Source organism: Astyanax mexicanus, chromosome 9 (genome assembly GCF_023375975.1).
Source record: "Astyanax mexicanus isolate ESR-SI-001 chromosome 9, AstMex3_surface, whole genome shotgun sequence".
NCBI lineage: Eukaryota > Metazoa > Chordata > Actinopteri > Characiformes > Acestrorhamphidae > Astyanax > Astyanax mexicanus.
Genome location: NC_064416.1, coordinates 8622993 through 8640073, shown reverse-complemented (window position 1 = coordinate 8640073; position 17081 = coordinate 8622993). Strand labels below are relative to the sequence as shown.

Sequence of the window (17081 nt, the reverse complement as noted above, 5' to 3'; positions counted from 1 at the left end):
TTTTACCTTTTACCCTGAGCAAGACTGTAAAGTAAAATTGTGAAACAGAAACAACTAAACTTTTAAAAAGAATTTTAAAAGATATTTAAAAGCTGGTATTTCACTTTCATTTTGTGAGGACGACAGTAATAATAGTGTGCTAGAACCTGTATTAATGTATTATATGTCTCAGGCTAGTTTTGATGCTTTTTTTAAATTAGAATGTTTAAAGTGATTAGTTACTGAGTTTAGGAGAGAGCTTTAATGGAGCAAGAAGTGTAACTTCATTATGTCAGTGTGTGCGTGTGTGCGTGTGTGTGTGTGATATAATTCTGATATTAGTGTGCATCCCAATAAAATAAGCATGGTACATTTTATCCTGAGCAAGACTCTGAAGTAAAATCGTCAAGAAGAAACAACAAAATCGTTTTTAAGATTTTAATAGATGAATAAAAATAGATATGGCACGGTCAATAAACACACAACACAATTGGAATATGTGCAAATATATTTTCAGTTTCATACATCAGCACTGGGCATATCAAAAAACAAATCATTGACAAAATTCAAAACAAACAAACAAATTTCTTCTTTAAAAAATATACACTTAATCATGGTGTAAAACTCTTCCACAGATACAGTGCATTGTGTTACATGTAGTAATGAACTGTGGAAACACCCTGCCCACCTCCCAAATATAAACATAACATTATTAAAAAATGAAAAAGAAATTTTAATACATAATCATGTATAACTGTTTTCAAATAAACTATATCTAAATATGTGTCGGCATCAGAATTCCCATAAAATACACAAACTGATCCACTGATATAAAGAGAGGCGGATTGTAACAGAACAGGGTTCAGCTTAGACTGGAGTGGAAGTTCTAGTAAACTGGTTCCAGCAGGAGAGCCGAAAAAGTTCCCAGGAGATCAGTGGGAGGCTTACGTGTAAACAGAAGCTGATATATATATATATATATATATATATATATATTAGAAGGAAACACAGGGAGGTTCTAGATCACAGCTGGTAGAGTGCTTTAGTTTAAAATGCTGTGGGAGTGGATTTAGGACATGCAGAGACATCTATCAGGCTTACGGGCTTCTGCTTTTACATTAAAGCGCCACAGTGTGTCCGGTAAAGGCTTTTGTTTCTCTAGTAAACACACATGAATGATTACAATGCAGAAAATTATGTTAAATGTTAATTCAATAGAGGTGTTTATTGATTAAAAAAAATAATCAGATCAATCTCAACATAATACTTTTCTTCTCTTTAAGACCAAGTTTTAAATATGGCTATTTAAAAGTGAATAAAAGAATAAGTGTAAGATTGGAAAAAAATGTAATTACATTTAAATTAGTGTTGTCAGTCTCTTATTCAAATAATGATTCTGTTTATTTAAATGGTGGTATTTTCCTGTATTTTGTAATTTTTTAATGCATTTTAATATCTCAGGCTTGTTTTAATGCTTTTTAAATTAGAAAGCTTAGTGTGATTAGTTACTGGGTTTAAAGAGAGCTTTAAACAGAGGAAAAAATTAACATTTATTGTGTGTGCGCGCACATGTGAGTGAGGGAGAGAGAGTCTAAATTTCAGCATAAATAAAAAGTAAGTGTTGCTGTGTTATATATCGCTAAATAAAATCAAAAAGCTCTGTTTGCCATATGATTACTTTGCATTCAAAAATGAACACTAACGTTGACAGCCCTAGAATTAAGATGTAAAACTAAGAATTTACACCCAGTAATTGTGTGTTTATGTAACAAAATAAGTTCATGTTGAAGTAGAAAGCTTTGGTTTATTAAAACATAGTGGTAACTGATGTAAAACTGTGTTGGTCACTGAGTTCAAGTCATGTCCAACACTCTTAATGAGGCCTCACAGCTGGAATATTGTAATTAAGGCCAGTCTAAAACCACTGACCATCATTTAATTATCTGTGCGCTGGTAGCTTTATAAGGCACAGTGCTTGGACCCCTGTAATTGCCATTTGCTGTGTAATCACTGATGCAAATGAACCCTTAGTCTGCCACTTATGACAGAGATCATTTCAGCATTTCTCCACTCTACGTCTCAGCATAGTTATCTTGGTTCTGATTGGCCATTAAAAATAAAGAACTTTGTATGCACTGGTGGATACCTGTACACTGCATCTGTGAGATTATTTATTTAATATATAAAAGAATAAAAAAAATATATATAAAAAAGAATTTACAGCCACAATACAACCATTCCAACCAAATAGCATACCTTGCCAGCTAATACTGGTCATTTAATGCTGGTGTTAATGTGTGTATGTATATATGTGTGTGTGTGTGTGTGTGTGTACCCCTCCTGCTCAGTATTTTGGAGATTAGGCTGGAATGCAGTGGTTTGGTCTCCGTGACATCATGAATCCTCTGAGACACACACACCTGAACGAACCCTCCGTATTTACACACCGACCGTTCACACACTCCCGGAAGGTCGGGTCGTCACACTCGTCCACATCTACAGTGAAAAAGAAATCATATGAGAAAAAATAATGGGCTTTTTAAAAACTGGCCTCTATCACATTGTGTGGTAAATAGATATGTTCAGAATCCTTTACGTTTTATTCTGTGTACATTTTACTCCCAAACTTCACTGGATCCTCTGAATTATGAGATCGTTTAAGAGTCGTAATGAGAAAAATGCTAGCTTTAAGCAAATGCTACAGCAGAAAGAATTGACATCCCAGCAGATTTTAGCAGTAGGGCTGCAACTAATGATTATTTTGGTAGTCAACTAATCTGATGATTATTTTTTCAATTAGTTGATTAGTCAGCGATTTTGTTTGTCATGTTTTTCATCTCTAAAAATGGCATTTAAATGTCTAGATGTTGTTTAAACGTGGAAGGTACTGATATTTAGTGAATAAATATGTCATCTATTTAAGTGTTTAAGGTTCTGTGTTTATTAAGTTAGCTGGATTAGCTCTGTCTGGCTAGATTTCCTACTGTATCACTCAGCTCGCCTCAGCGGGGACAGATTGATTGATAAGTTAGTTGTTAGTTGATTATTTGGGTCATCTGTGCTGTAATCAGTATAAACTAATGACTGTAATTAAATACTAAAGCCTGTGAGGAAGAGCTGCTCCTGAACTGAGAACCACAGAGCAGCTAAAGCTCACCTTTTCTTATTATCTACCTTTTAAAGCTCTAACACAGTCTACAATGCTCAATATCACCATACTGAAAGTGTTTTCACCTCTCTGAATGCTTTAATGATCCTCTGTAACGAAGAATAATAATTTAAAACGTGATAAACACCGTTAAAACACCGGAGTTCGCTGGTGTAGGGCAAAATCAAGTTCTCTGCCATTTCCTGCAGCTGTGCTGTGGCGTCAGTTAAGCATTAGCTTAAAGCTAGCATTTTTCTCATTACGAACCTTAGACAATCTTGTAATTCAGAGGATCCAGTGATATTTAGAAGTAAAATCTATACAGAATAAAACTTACAGGGTTCTGAACACAAAATATGATAAAGGCGAGATTTTAAAAAGCTAATTTATTTTTTTCATTGACCAGAACCTCTTAGACACGGAACTCCAAATATGGGCATAAACAACATGGCATGGTCTATTACTAATGTATTACACATGGTGATGAGATTCCTGGTTGTGTTGTCCAGCTTTAATAAGAGGAGTGAACAGGTGTACCTATACAGGTCATAGAACTGATGTCCAGCTGATATCCCTCGTAGCAGTCGCAGGTGTAACCTTCTCCCACACGGACGCAGCGGCCGTTCTCACAGCCCTGCAGTATCCCACACTCCCCCTCCATCAGCCCAGCGAATGGCTCGTACTGCCCTGAAACACACACATAGATTTTATTATTATAATTAGTAGTATCAGCGTATATTTTTAATTCTTAATTAATATTTTAGTCCAGGAGAGTAAAATTATATCACTTAATAAATGCAAATAAATGCTGCCCTTTCAGTACCTGTCAGATCTCTAATTATTTTCTTCACTGCTGAAACTGAGGCTTAGTCCAATGTTAAGTTGAGCTAAAGGCTAAAGCTGTTGCCATGTGGGTCAGCCAGACCTGACTCTTCCTGTACCAGTTTTCTCCAGTTTCAGAGTCTTTTGAAGGTGTAGGTGTTACAAACAGATTTTTTCAGTTATTTTTACAATATATTTTTGCAATATACTATACTAAAATTACTAGTACTAAAATTGCTTAAAGGTTGCAATCACTGCAATTTTGTACACTTTTGTACCATTTCAGTTTATTGACTGAACCTAAAGAGTTGAAACATTTTAAAGCATTTTATTATTAAGTTTTATTATTATTATTAAGTCATTTTAGAGCATTTCTACTGACTGATACGAATATCCAGAATCATAAGTCAAAAAGGCAAAAACAACAATATATACATAATATTTTTATTACAATAATTGAATTAATTGATTCATGAGTTGGGGATTTTTTGGACAAGCTAAGAGATACAGAACACTACAGAGCACTTAGCGCTAGTAAATGCCACTCGACAGCGCTACCCTGGGGAAGCCTGAGTGTTCTGGTAGTCCAGGGCACTATCAGCTAGTGGTTCGTCCCACGTAGCTTGTTTTAACACGTCAAAAACCTGCAGACTACAGTCCGATATACTCACCTCTGAACAGGGAAAAAGTTGGCTCTGTGGTTAGCGGCTAATGCTAATGCTGCTACCTTAGTGCTGGAGGAACTTTACTGTAAACTCATTCTTATAACGCTGTACTTTAGCAGAGTGGCTTTACTGCTCCTTAATACCTGACTGGTAGAATTAATTCATAAGGCATGCCGGATTATAAGGCATACTGTCAATTTTTGGGAAAACTAAAGGATTTAAGTTGTGTTTTATAGTCTGAAAAACACGGTAATATTACAGGATTGTACACAAATATAACTTGTTACACAACTTGTCCTGAGTTTCATAGCACAACTACAGACACAATATTAATACATTAATTAATCAGTACATATAGCAGCTTTAAAACTTTGTGTTTTGTGAAAATTTTTAGGGTTAGAAAACTAAAAGTAAACATGTGTCAGCTGGCTGTGTACTCACTCTCATACACTCTTCTCGGTGGGTCTCCTCCCACACGCCTGTCAGTGAAGGGTGGGAAGGGGGCGGCGGCTCTCCATGGCTCCTCCCTCTCCGTGTCTTCAGGCAAGGGGGCCAGGCTAAAGGGACGTCCCTCGGCCCGAGGGGGCTGAGGTCGTGTTCCAAATGCTCGCTCACCACGGGGATTGGGCACTCCATATGGGGGGAGAGGGGCTGCGTCATAATCCTCATAATAATGATCACTGCTGCATAGATAATAATTAATATCAACTATTACAAATAAAACTAAGTGGGTGAGGATGATTATACAGGGTTTTGTTATTTATAACGTATGTATTATTACTTTAAAATTTATGAAATAATTATGAAATAATAAAATACATGTTCTTAGCTCTCAAGATAGTAGCTAATGCTTGTTATTACTTAAATTCTTAAAAAGAAATAATGCTACACTATATTACACTGACATGTCAAATGCAATGGGATAGTAGCACTGTGTCCCATGACTTTTGCCATATCCCAAAGAAAATAAAGAATGCTGCAATGACCTGTGGGATCTGGGATTGGGGCCTTGTGCACTGAATGTGAATGTGATTTCTGCTAGAGTCGTTTGTCTGTTTGCATGGACATAATTAGACAGATGCCACTCGTCACAATCATTACCACTCAGTGCACTGTCCACTGTGGGTGGTAATGCATTCAGTGGTTTATTCTTGCTTCACACATGACAATTTTGAAAATTAAATGTCCCAGGTTTAACTTGCTGTTATTTTATCAGAAAATTCTGAAGGAGAATTTCCGCCCATCAGTGTGTGCCCTTAATCTCAGACGTAATTGGGTTCTGCAGCAGGACAATGACCCAAAACACACCAGCAAGTCCACCTCTGAATGGCTTAAAAAAACAAACAAAAATGAAAGTTTTGGCATGGCCTAGTGAAAGTCTAATTGAGATGCTGTGGATGATCTTAAAGAGGCAAGCTGCCGGCGCTCAGAGGGAGCAAAATTGGCCCTGCTCCCTCTGGATGGTAGATGGCGCTCTCTCCCCACATCACTCCTACAGTGATGTCTGCAGCGCAGGGCATCTGTGAACTGATGTATTGGAACCGAGACGCTGCGCTTTCCTCCAAGCGTGCTGTGATGCTATTCGGCAATGCTGCATCAGCAGCAGCGCGAAAAGAAGCGGTGGCTAACTTCACATGTATCAGAGGAAGCGTGTGTTAGTCTTCACCCTCCTGATGTGTTGGGGCATTACTAGTGATAGGGGGAGTCCTGATGAGTGGGTTGGGTAATTGGCTATGTGAATTGGTGAGAAAATGGGAAAAATTAGAAGAAAAAAATGTGTTTGTGATTAAAAAAAAAAAACGAGAAATCTGTACAGGGGAAAATATTTTTTCCATAGTATTGCACATACTGCTATCCCATGACTTGTGGCATGTCAGAGTTACATAGACAGCATCTAATAGGTTCTTAAAAGACTTATTGAAACAATAAGTTCTAAAAAATATATCTATCAGTCAGGAGAAGAAGTATTACACCAACAATAAGTGCAACAGAAGAGAAACTAGTATCCGGATTCGTACCCGAGTCCAGGTGGTACATAAGGTGAATATGAGCCAGGTGTTCGCTCACGGAGTCCGGAGCGTGGCCCGGTTCCTCTCACCGGGCTGTAGTCATCGTAATCAGGTTGGCCGTATTCTGGCGCGCCCGGCAGTGTATCGGGGTAAATTAGGGGGCTGTATGGTGGAAAGTAGTCTTCGCCTCTCCTAGGCACTGGATTAAAGCGCTCAGCGTAACGAGGAGAGTTGGGAGGAGGACCCACTTCTCTGCACAGAACCTCATAATCCGCTGAAGAGGAGAGGAGGAAATCATTAAAAACATCCTGGTCACTTTATTAGAAACACCTACCAACCTTGTGCTTCCACTCACTGTGACCACTTTATTAGAAACACCTACCGACCTCATGCTACCACTCACTGTGGCCACTTTATTAGAAACACCTACCTACTAACCTTGTGCTTCTACTAACTGTGGCCACTTTATTAGAAACACCTACCTACTAACCTTGTGCTTCCACTCACTGTGGCCACTTTATTAGAAACACCTACCTACCAACCTTGTGCTTCCACTCAATGGCCACTTTATTAGAAACACCTACCAACCTTGCACTTTCACTCACTGTGGCCACATTATTAGAAACACATAGGCATTTATTGTTACTAGCTTTACAGCTAGAAACAGCTAAAAACCTTCCTGTTCTGCTTATACTTAAATTTTTAATTTATTTTATCATTTTTTAAAAATCTATTTTATTCTACATTTTATTTTAATATTGTTTTTTTATTACTACATTTTTTTTTACATTTTATTTATTTTTTTTTATATTGCTTTTACATTTAGCTGTTTAGTTTTATTACATTTAATCCCACCCATTTGCTTCCACTCACTGTGGCCACTTTATTAGAAACACCTATAAACCTTGTGCTTCCACATACTGCACACTTTATTAGAAACCCCTTTTCTCACCGGCCACTTTATGAGAAATCTCTAACTGTAACCCAGCAAGATGCAGCTACCAGACAGGAGTTTCTGATAAAGTGGCCAGGGATGACAAACGCAGCATAGCGTGGTTATCATAACGTTACCTAATTGGGGTTATAAGGTGGCCCACATACTGTAATATGCTTCTGTGTTCACAGTTAAAGGGTTAGGAGGGCTGAGAGGATTCCGACCGGTGTCAGATTATGTGGGTAATCTGAACGTGCTTATGTCAACACAAGGAACTGCTTGTCAAAAGTGTAAGGACACCGAGTGCGCTGAACGATTATCATGTCTTGTTGCCTAGTTGGCCTTAGATGACCCATATAGCGTAATAACTTAACTTCTACAAAACACAGCATACATATATATGGCTTCACTAAAGCTCTCTCTGCAGGTAAAAGTGGCCCAAATCTGATATTTAGTTTAGACTGTTCACACAAGCTTTTTAATGTGACCATATCTGACATGATGCGTATGTGCACAAGAGCTTCACGTGAAGTTTTGGTTTCATCCTGGTCAGAATCTCAGGGGCTAAGAATGCATTCAGGCTGCAGCTGAGCTCATCACCAAGGCCCAATCGCATTTCACCCCTTGGCCCTACCACTTACTCCATCTCTTTTTTTGAGTGTAACCCTTCCGTTTAGAACAGAGTTATAAGGGCAAGGGGTAAAATTCTTCCACTAAGAATTGGGGGACAACCTTCCGTTTTGGTCCATATTCACCTGCTGTGTTAATGTAACTTTTCAATTATGGTACTAAAATCCAATGCATATCCAATTTGAAGTAATACAACCTTAAATCTAAGCTAAGCCAAAACCAGCTCGGACTTCATATGAAGAAATGGACGAAAGCAGTCAAAGAGGTTTTTAGTGGTGGGATAGGGAGGTAGCAGACTATTAATCCCTATTAATATATCGGTTGATGTCTGAGTTTCAATAATATTAGAAGTCTTCTGTTGCAACCTCTCAGTGTTCCTAATGAAATGGCCAGACTTGCTGATGCTGGAGAATACGAAACCGAAACTTCATGTAAGATTTGCTGCTGTTTGGTACTTTGACATAGCACAAACTGTTCAGATAGATGGTTTGGCCAACTGTCCATATGTCTGAATGTGTAGAATTCTTTTATAGGGATTAATAAACTGCCCTTGATGAAATGCTTCTTTACCAATTAAGAGGTTCTTCACACTCTCAAATCTCTACTAAAAACATGGTTTCAAACTTTCACTAGGTGTGTGAGTGTTTAAAGTGTGTGTATGTGTGTATTTACGCTCGTCTCTTCGAGGGCACAGTGCGCAGTGTAGCCCCCATGCCTCTCCATACAAACAGCAGCAATCCACAAATGTAAGCTTCACCCCCCGCAGCAGACTCTGACACATCAGGTCGGGGGTAACGTGCTGCCAACAGTATTCTAAAACAGAAAGAAAGAGAGAAAGAGAGTGAGAGAGAGAGCGAGAGAGAGAGAGAGCATTGGTCTAAACGTTGTCATCAGATACAACCTATTAGCACAGGGGTTCTCAACCTTTTGTACCTTACGGCCCAGTATAATAAACTCTTGCTACCATAGCTTTACCTTGAAACGGTGATTTAGTATAGTAAATGAACTTCTTACTGGAAACATGCTCTAATATTGTGCTTCTAATGTATTTTTACCTTTAAATATATACATAAGAGTAGCACGGTTTAAAATGGTAGCACAACTCGACAGAACACCTGATGACTTGGCTCTCCATGTGGGCGTATCCATGACATTTTTTTTATTCAAATAAAGCAACAGGTGTAGTCAATCATAAGTTTACGATTTTTAGTGATCTATAGTTGTATAAATCCGTTTTCAGCTTCTCCTCTGTGGTTAAAAGGCAGCTGTTCTGTGTGTGAGAGGCTTGTATGTGTGTGAGGCTCGTATGTGCCTCTCTCACACACAGCTGAACTGTTTTGTCGGAGGGCGGGGCTTCGCTCATGCAGCATAAATGGCCCGCGGGCTACAATTTTGAGACCCCTGATTTAAAGTGCACACTACCGACTACTGTATCCCTCTGAGGATGAGCCTGCGGACCCCTAGAGGGTGCTTAGCGGCGCCCTGGTGGTCTGTGCCCCCCCGGTTGAGAAACCCTGTATTAGCAGTTATTTTTCTCCTCCAAGCATGTTGAGCTGCAGTAGTGTTTTGTTAGTGGCAGTTTGAAAAAAAATGTGGGGATTAGCCTTTTTACAACTACTGGTAAATGGAGAAGAATACCTAAAGAGTTTAATGCCTAAAAATTACAAATCGTTAAACATTTGTTGCATTTTGGAGAAAAGAAATAACATTTTTTAATATTTTACCATCATCAGTATTCCATATAAAACTCAGAAGACAGGTGTAGGCTCACTGGTTAGTTTGAATAGTAAATAAAATGGATATATGTGTGCTGTAGTTATGGCTACCCATGGCTTAATTTACCACCACTGTAAAGAAATCAAATTTGATAAATCTCTTTAAAATGAACTACAAATTTACACCAAAAACGCCCCTCTCTGAATGTGTTATGCAGGGTTTTGGACTTTCTCTAGTTTAACAACTTAAAAACTTGATCAAACTGCAAAACACAAAGAAAGCATTAGTTTAATCTAAAGGTATAAAAAGAGAGTGTGTATGTGTATTCCTTACCCATTGAAAAGTCAGAAATATTGACGCAGTTGCGCTGTGTTTCATCCAGCACTAGAGGAGGCTCGCAAATGCAGTAAAATGAGCCCTGTGTGTTGACACACTGACCACCAGGACACATGTCTTTACTGAGGCACTCATCATTATCTAACAAAGAGAAAACAAATTTAATAATCAGTTCTTAAATTTAGGTCTACAGCTTTACAATGGAGATATAAGCTAATATAGCTAAGTAATGGAAACGTATACAATACATGAGCATTTAGCATGGTGCTAACTGCATGTCTAAATCATTACACAATCCCCTCAAACATGTGGAGGTGTCTCTAATAACTAACTAGCACCAGGCCCAGAGTTCAGAGGTGCAGCAGGAGATCCTTATTGAAGACCCAGATAAGATAAAGAATTAACATAGGTAATGTATGGCAGCTTTGGCTAAACGCCGACTGAAGACTCATCTTTTCAAAGAGTTACTAAACTAATCTTAAAAAAAAAAATCTCCTATGGTTCTAAACATTATCCAGCTTGATGTATTTCTTGATCCTATTCTCTTCAAACTAGCAATGGATATTTTGAAGTAAACAATGGAGTACTGTTGTAAATCGCTCTGGATAAGGGCATCTGCTAAATACCTTAAATGTAAATGTAAATGTAAACTAAAGCATTTTTTTAGCAATTGGCATTACTACACAAAACACATAAAAAACTTAAACCTAATTAAAATTTACAGTAAGGGTACATCAAATAACAGTACTTTGGCTAAGGTTTGTGACCTTCAATGCAGAATTGAGCTGAATGTGGTTTATACTCGGCAACTGGGGTGTTGCATAAAGCAAAACCGGCTTGGTCCGATTCACAAATATACTCGGCAACCGGGGTGTTGGAAGAAGCAATTTGGGCAGATTCACATATAGTGCTGGCAAAAGTGGCTTGGGCAGGTTCACATATTATACCCTGCAACTGGGGTGTTGGCAAAAGTGGCTTGGGCAGGTTCACATATTATACTCGGCAACCAGGGTGTTAGAAAAAGCAGCTTGGACTGATTCACATATTATACCCTGCAACCGGGGTGTTGGCAAAAGCGGCTTGGGCCATTTTACATGTTCTACTCTTCAAACTGGGGTGTTAGCAAAAGCAACTTGGTCAGATTCACGTATTATACTCTGCAACCGGGGTGCTGGCAAAAACGACTTGGTCAGGTTCACCCATTATACTCTGAAACCGGGCTGTTAGAAAAAGCAGCTTGGGCCAATTCACATATTATACTCTGCACCAGGAGGTTTGCCAAAAGCAGCTTGGGCCGATTCACATATTATATTCTGCAAAAAAAAGTGATAGCAAAGGCGGCTTGGGCCGTTTTACATGTTATACTCTGCACCTGGGGTGTTAGCAAAAGCAACTTGGCCAGATTCACATATTATACTCTGCAACTGGGGTGCTGGCAAAAGTGGCTTGGTCCAAATCACATATTATACTCTGCAACAGGGGTGTTGGAAAAAGAAGCTTGGGCAGATTCACATATTATACTCTGCAACTGGGGTGCTGGCAAAAATGGCTTGGTCCGATTCATATGTTATACTCGGCAACAGGGGTGTTGGAAAAAGCAGCTTGGGCAGATTCACATATTATACTAAACCGTTTTTTTTTTTATCCTAACTGCTGCTTTAATGAATTTCCAGACATCATTTGGGCTTTATTCAGTTTGAATCAAATACAAATTATTTAAAAAACATTTTTACTACTTCTGTAGCAGTGCTAAAGCAACAGTGGCAATTAAAAAATATGAAAGGACTCAAAAGGGGGACCCATCCTCCTCTGGTCAAAACTACTTATAAATTACTGATGAAAAGTCATTGTACTACTTTCATAAACATAATTTGGCGATATGAATGTATTTTTTGAATACAGTAGACTCATCAGACTCTTACCGCTGCACTCCATTAGGGTGGCATTGTAGTAGTGTCCACTGGGGCAGTAACAAGAGTAGCCAGGGATGTTGTTTACACACACGCCACCCTTACACACCTCAGGGTCGAAGAGCTTACACTCGTCCACATCTAGAGTGATGCCACAATACAGAGATCAGTAACACAGCAGCAACCACAACAAGCAGCATTTACTGCAAGAAACACAGGGGGCTTTGTGTTGCAACAATGACACCCTATTTACATTTCAAAGAAAGTGTGTGTTTGTGTGTATACGTTTGTGAAGTGTGCCAGTGTTTTACCCTTGTAGCTGTAGGCCCCCACTGTGGAAGTCACGTAACCCCGCCCGCTCGGACACAGAGCCTGAAACTCAGCTGAAAAATACCACAAAACCAGGACTGTTAACATTATAGCATCAACACACGTAATTCATCAGGAAACAAACACATTGTTGAATGTGGAATATGGAGCTGGACTAGTGTTCATTTTCTTTATCAAAGCTCTCAGTTAAACTCAGTAACTCAGCATATTACAAGATTCTTATTTATAAAGCATCAAACTACAACGAGATACTATAATACAGAAAAACTACCCTGAGATATTATAATACAGTAAAAAGCCTCCCTCCCAAAAATACAGGAAAAATACCAACATTTAAAAAATAATACAGTATATTTTAAATCATTGACATTAATAAGATAAATATAATTTAATGTTGATGTTTACATAGCCTGTTGATGCATTAGCGGTTATATTTAGCGATATAACACAGCATCGCATGTGGAATATGGAGCTAGACTAGCATTCATTTTCTTTATTAAAGCTCTCAGTTAAACTCAGCATATTACAATATTCTTATTTAAAAAGCATCAAACTACCCTAAGATATAATAATACAGTAAAACTACCCTGAGATATAATAATACAGTAAAACTACCCTGAGATATAATAATACAGTAAAACTACCCTAAGATATAATAATACAGTAAAACTACCCTGAGATATAATAATACAGTAAAACTACCCTGAGATATAATAATACAGTAAAACTACCCTGAGATATAATAATACAGTAAAACTACCCTGAGATATAATAATACAGTAAAACTACCCTGAGATATAATAATACAGTAAAACTACCCTGAGATATAATAATACAGTAAAACTACCCTGAGATATAATAATACAGTAAAACTACCCTGAGATATAATAATACAGTAAAACTACCCTAAGATATAATAATACAGTAAAACTACCCTGAGATATAATAATACAGTAAAACTACCCTGAGATATAATAATACAGTAAAACTACCCTGAGATATAATAATACAGTAAAACTACCCTGAGATATAATAATACAGAAAAAGGCCTCCCTCGCAAAAATACAAAAAAAAATACCAACATTTACAGATTTAAATCATAGAAAAGGGCTGTGACTAATATAGTTCATTTTTAAGTCATTGACATTACTAAGATAAATATAATTTGATGTTGATGTTTACAGAGCCTGTTGATGCATTAGTGATATTATTATCGATATAACTCAGCATCACACGCACACATGTTTCTACTTTTTAATATGTTGAGTGTGGAATATGGAGCTAGACCAGCATCAATTTCCTTCATTAAAGCTCTCAGTTAAACTCAGTAACTCAGCATATTACCATATTCTTATTTATAAAGCATCAAAACTACCCTGAGACATTATTATGCTTATTCAGATTTTATCACTAGTTTTCAAAAATCTGAATTTGGATTCTGACAGCATTTTAATAGTATTAGAACTACACAGCTGTGTGTTTGCAGTGTGTGTGTGTGTGTGTGTGTGTGTGTACACTCCCTCACCTGTGCCAGGTGTGGGGCAGGTGTCGTAGAGGCAGCGCAGCCCCCAGCCCTGTCCCACAGTGCAGCAGCACTCCTGCAGGCTGGAGTTGTGTGTGAGGATCCTGCAGGAGTCCTGCTGCTCGATGTTGTAGTAGCACTCTCTCCTCTCCCCGGGGCCAGCAGGGGACAGGGCGGAGCCCGAACCGGGGCGAGGGGGGAAGGAGACCCCTCTCTGCACTGATGAGCCTGTATCACCTACACACACACACACACACACACACACACACACACACACACACTGTAACTGCAACATCCAATCACATTAATGCCATAATAAGAAAAATAGAGATTTACAGGCTTTATCAGTTGAAAATGTAAACAGTTGTAAATACAGCAATTTACATTAATATATTAATATACTAATATTAATATTAGTTTTACTATTATAAATATTATATTCTGCATTTTCTTTGCATTTTTTTCTCTTCCAGTCACACTTGTAACATTTGTTTGGGTTGACAAAACAGAAACACTTAAAATTATGCAAAATGATAGAAAACTGTAAATTTTATTTCATTCCTAAACATCCCACCTGTGTTTTATTTAATCAGTAAATCTTATATTATAGCCCACAATTAGCAGTGACTGGTCTGGTTATAACTGCCTAAGGCAGAAAGACCTGTAGGTGGCAGTAATGGACTACAAATCCCATCTATCTAGGTCTATCTGCATGTGTAAATGATGCTAGAGTGTATATACAGAGTACCAATCACTCATGTTTGGACACAATTTATTATTATTTAGTAAACAAAATGTGTTAAACAAACCAGAATATGTTTTATATTTTAGATTATTCTAAAAGTAGCTGCATTTTCTCAGTCAGCTTTATGAAGTAGAGTCACCTAAAATATAGGCTGCTATACAGCTCTGAACAAAAAATGAAGAAACCACTTCAGTTTCTGAATCAGTTTCTCTGATTTTGCTACTTATAGGTTTATGTTTGAGTAAAATGAATTTTTATTCTATAAACTACAGACAACATTTCTCCCAAATTCCAAATAAAAATATTGTCATTTAGAGCATTTATTTGCAGAAAATGAGAAATGGCTGAAATAACAAAAAAAAAAAGATTCAGAGCTTTCAGACCTCAAAAGTTCATATTCATAAAGTTTTAAGAGTTCAGAAATCAATATTTGGTGGAATAACCCTGGTTTTAATCACAGTTTTTAATGCATGTGGCATGTTCTCCTTCACCAGTCTTACACATTGCTTTTGTATAAATGTATGGCTTTACTCCTGGTGCAAAAATTCTAGCAGTTTAGTTTGGTTTGATGGTTTGTGATCCATCCATCCATCTTCCTCTTGATTATATTCCAGAGGTTTTCAATTTGGTAAAATTAAAGAATGTTTTTTAAGTGGTCACTTATTTTTTTCCAGAGCTGTATATAAATGTGTGTGTGTGTGCTACCTAGAGCAGCTTTCTTCACACACTGCAGAGTGAGAGGGTTGAATTCCTCCTGTTGACTGTCACATTCACACGTAAACGAGCCCTCCACATTCCAGCAGCGTGCTGCACCACACACTCCCACCATCGTCTCACACTCATTAATGTCTGCAGAGAGAAAGAAAGAGGGAAAGTGAGAAAGAGAGAGTGAAAGAAAGATACAGAGAGAGAGAGAGAGAGAGAGAGAGATAGAGAGAGAGAGAGAAAGGCAGATGAGGCCAAATACAGGCTTTTATAATTATACAAGTTAATAAATTACAGAATTACAGAAAACCTAATAAATTTTGAATATGTTGGCAAGGGGTGCCGATTGGTCCGGTGGTCTAAATTGGTGCCACTATTATCGGGAGATTGCTGGTTCGAATCCCAGTCATGCAGTTTGCCTTCAGCTGCCAGAGCCCTAAGAAAGCACAATTGGCCTTGCGCTCTCTGTGTGGGTAGATGGCCCCCTTTTCCCCTAATCACTCCTAGGGTGATGTAGATCAGCACGAGGCTGCGTCTGTGAGCTGATGTATCAGAACCGAGTTGCTGCACTTTTCTCAGAGCACGCTGTGATGCTATTCAGCAATGCTGCATCAGCAGCAGTTCAAAAACAGACGTTGGAGTGGTTATGGGTGACCTATTGTCAATCTCAAACCATGTTGCAAAAAGAATCCAATATTTTAGCTTCGAAATATTCAGTTGTAGAATTTGGAACTGTTTACCTGAAGTTTAGTTTTAAAACCTGATAATGGTTTGAGCTTGGAGAGAAAGTTCTTATGATGCTTTCTGGCTCAGATCAGCATTTTAGGCCTGACTAAAACTTAAAGGGCCACTAAACCCCCTGATTTTTTCTGACGCCACCCTCAGCTCAAATTTGAAAAATGCTAAAAAAATGGAGGAATAGTTTCAGAGGCACTGAAGTGATGTATAGGTTTAGGGGCGGGACAGGAGGGAGAGCTGATTGGCTGAGCTGCACCAGCAGCAGATAGTTGGACTTCAGCGGGGGGGAAGTATTATTGATTGATTGACTGATCTACATATTGTAGATTTACTTTGGTACGCAGACACATCATCCACGCCTATAGCACAGTTGTATCTGCAGGGGCCTGCAGACGCAGAAATGACTGCAATATATGTATTTGTTTAAGGTTAGGAAATGTTTATATATAAATAACATTTAAGTAGGGCTGGTATGTTTCATTACATCAAAGCAACACATTTCAGATATTAATGGAAGAAATATGGTTTAGGGTTTCATGCATCTTTAAACCCTTTGTATAAGTGTGAGCGTGTGTGTTAGTATTTGACCTACCCATGCAGGATCGTCCATCTCCTACAGACTCATAGCCCTGATCACAGATACACTGATACGTCCCAATCAGGTTCTGACAGTAGGACTGTTCTCCACACACCGTCTCATTAGCACATTCGTTAATATCTGAAATAAATTAAGAAATAAATATCACCTAGTATTGAAAATCCATTACATGTTTTATTTAAAAATGCAATTACAATTTTATTGCACAGCTTTACAGATACCATCATAGTGAAACTGCTGTAGTCATTATGCATGGTTCATTTCCCCCCCCAATAGGGGTGCCAGATTTATGAC

The 17081-nt window shown here is 38.1% G+C and overlaps 1 protein-coding gene across 5 annotated transcripts in view; it reads right to left on the bottom strand.

Moving 5' to 3' along the window:
* Positions 1 to 403: 403 nt before the first annotated feature.
* Positions 404 to 17081, bottom strand: part of LOC103033531 (latent-transforming growth factor beta-binding protein 4) — a 115273-nt gene continuing 98595 nt past the window's right edge. For 3 of the 5 annotated variants that reach the window (XM_022679438.2, XM_049483618.1, XM_049483617.1), the window contains 11 exons: positions 16782 to 16907; positions 15452 to 15595; positions 14005 to 14238; positions 12461 to 12532; positions 12162 to 12290; positions 10237 to 10380; positions 8860 to 9000; positions 6633 to 6897; positions 5056 to 5297; positions 3665 to 3814; positions 404 to 2475 (listed from right to left, as the gene is read on the bottom strand). In XM_022679438.2, coding sequence (XP_022535159.2) covers positions 2339 to 2475; positions 3665 to 3814; positions 5056 to 5297; positions 6633 to 6897; positions 8860 to 9000; positions 10237 to 10380; positions 12162 to 12290; positions 12461 to 12532; positions 14005 to 14238; positions 15452 to 15595; positions 16782 to 16907 — 1784 coding nt within the window. In that variant the 3' untranslated portion in view covers positions 404 to 2338. The remainder of the gene's footprint in view (positions 2476 to 3664; positions 3815 to 5055; positions 5298 to 6632; positions 6898 to 8859; positions 9001 to 10236; positions 10381 to 12161; positions 12291 to 12460; positions 12533 to 14004; positions 14239 to 15451; positions 15596 to 16781; positions 16908 to 17081) is intronic. The other 2 variants (XM_049483616.1, XM_049483619.1) reach the window with 2 other exon arrangements.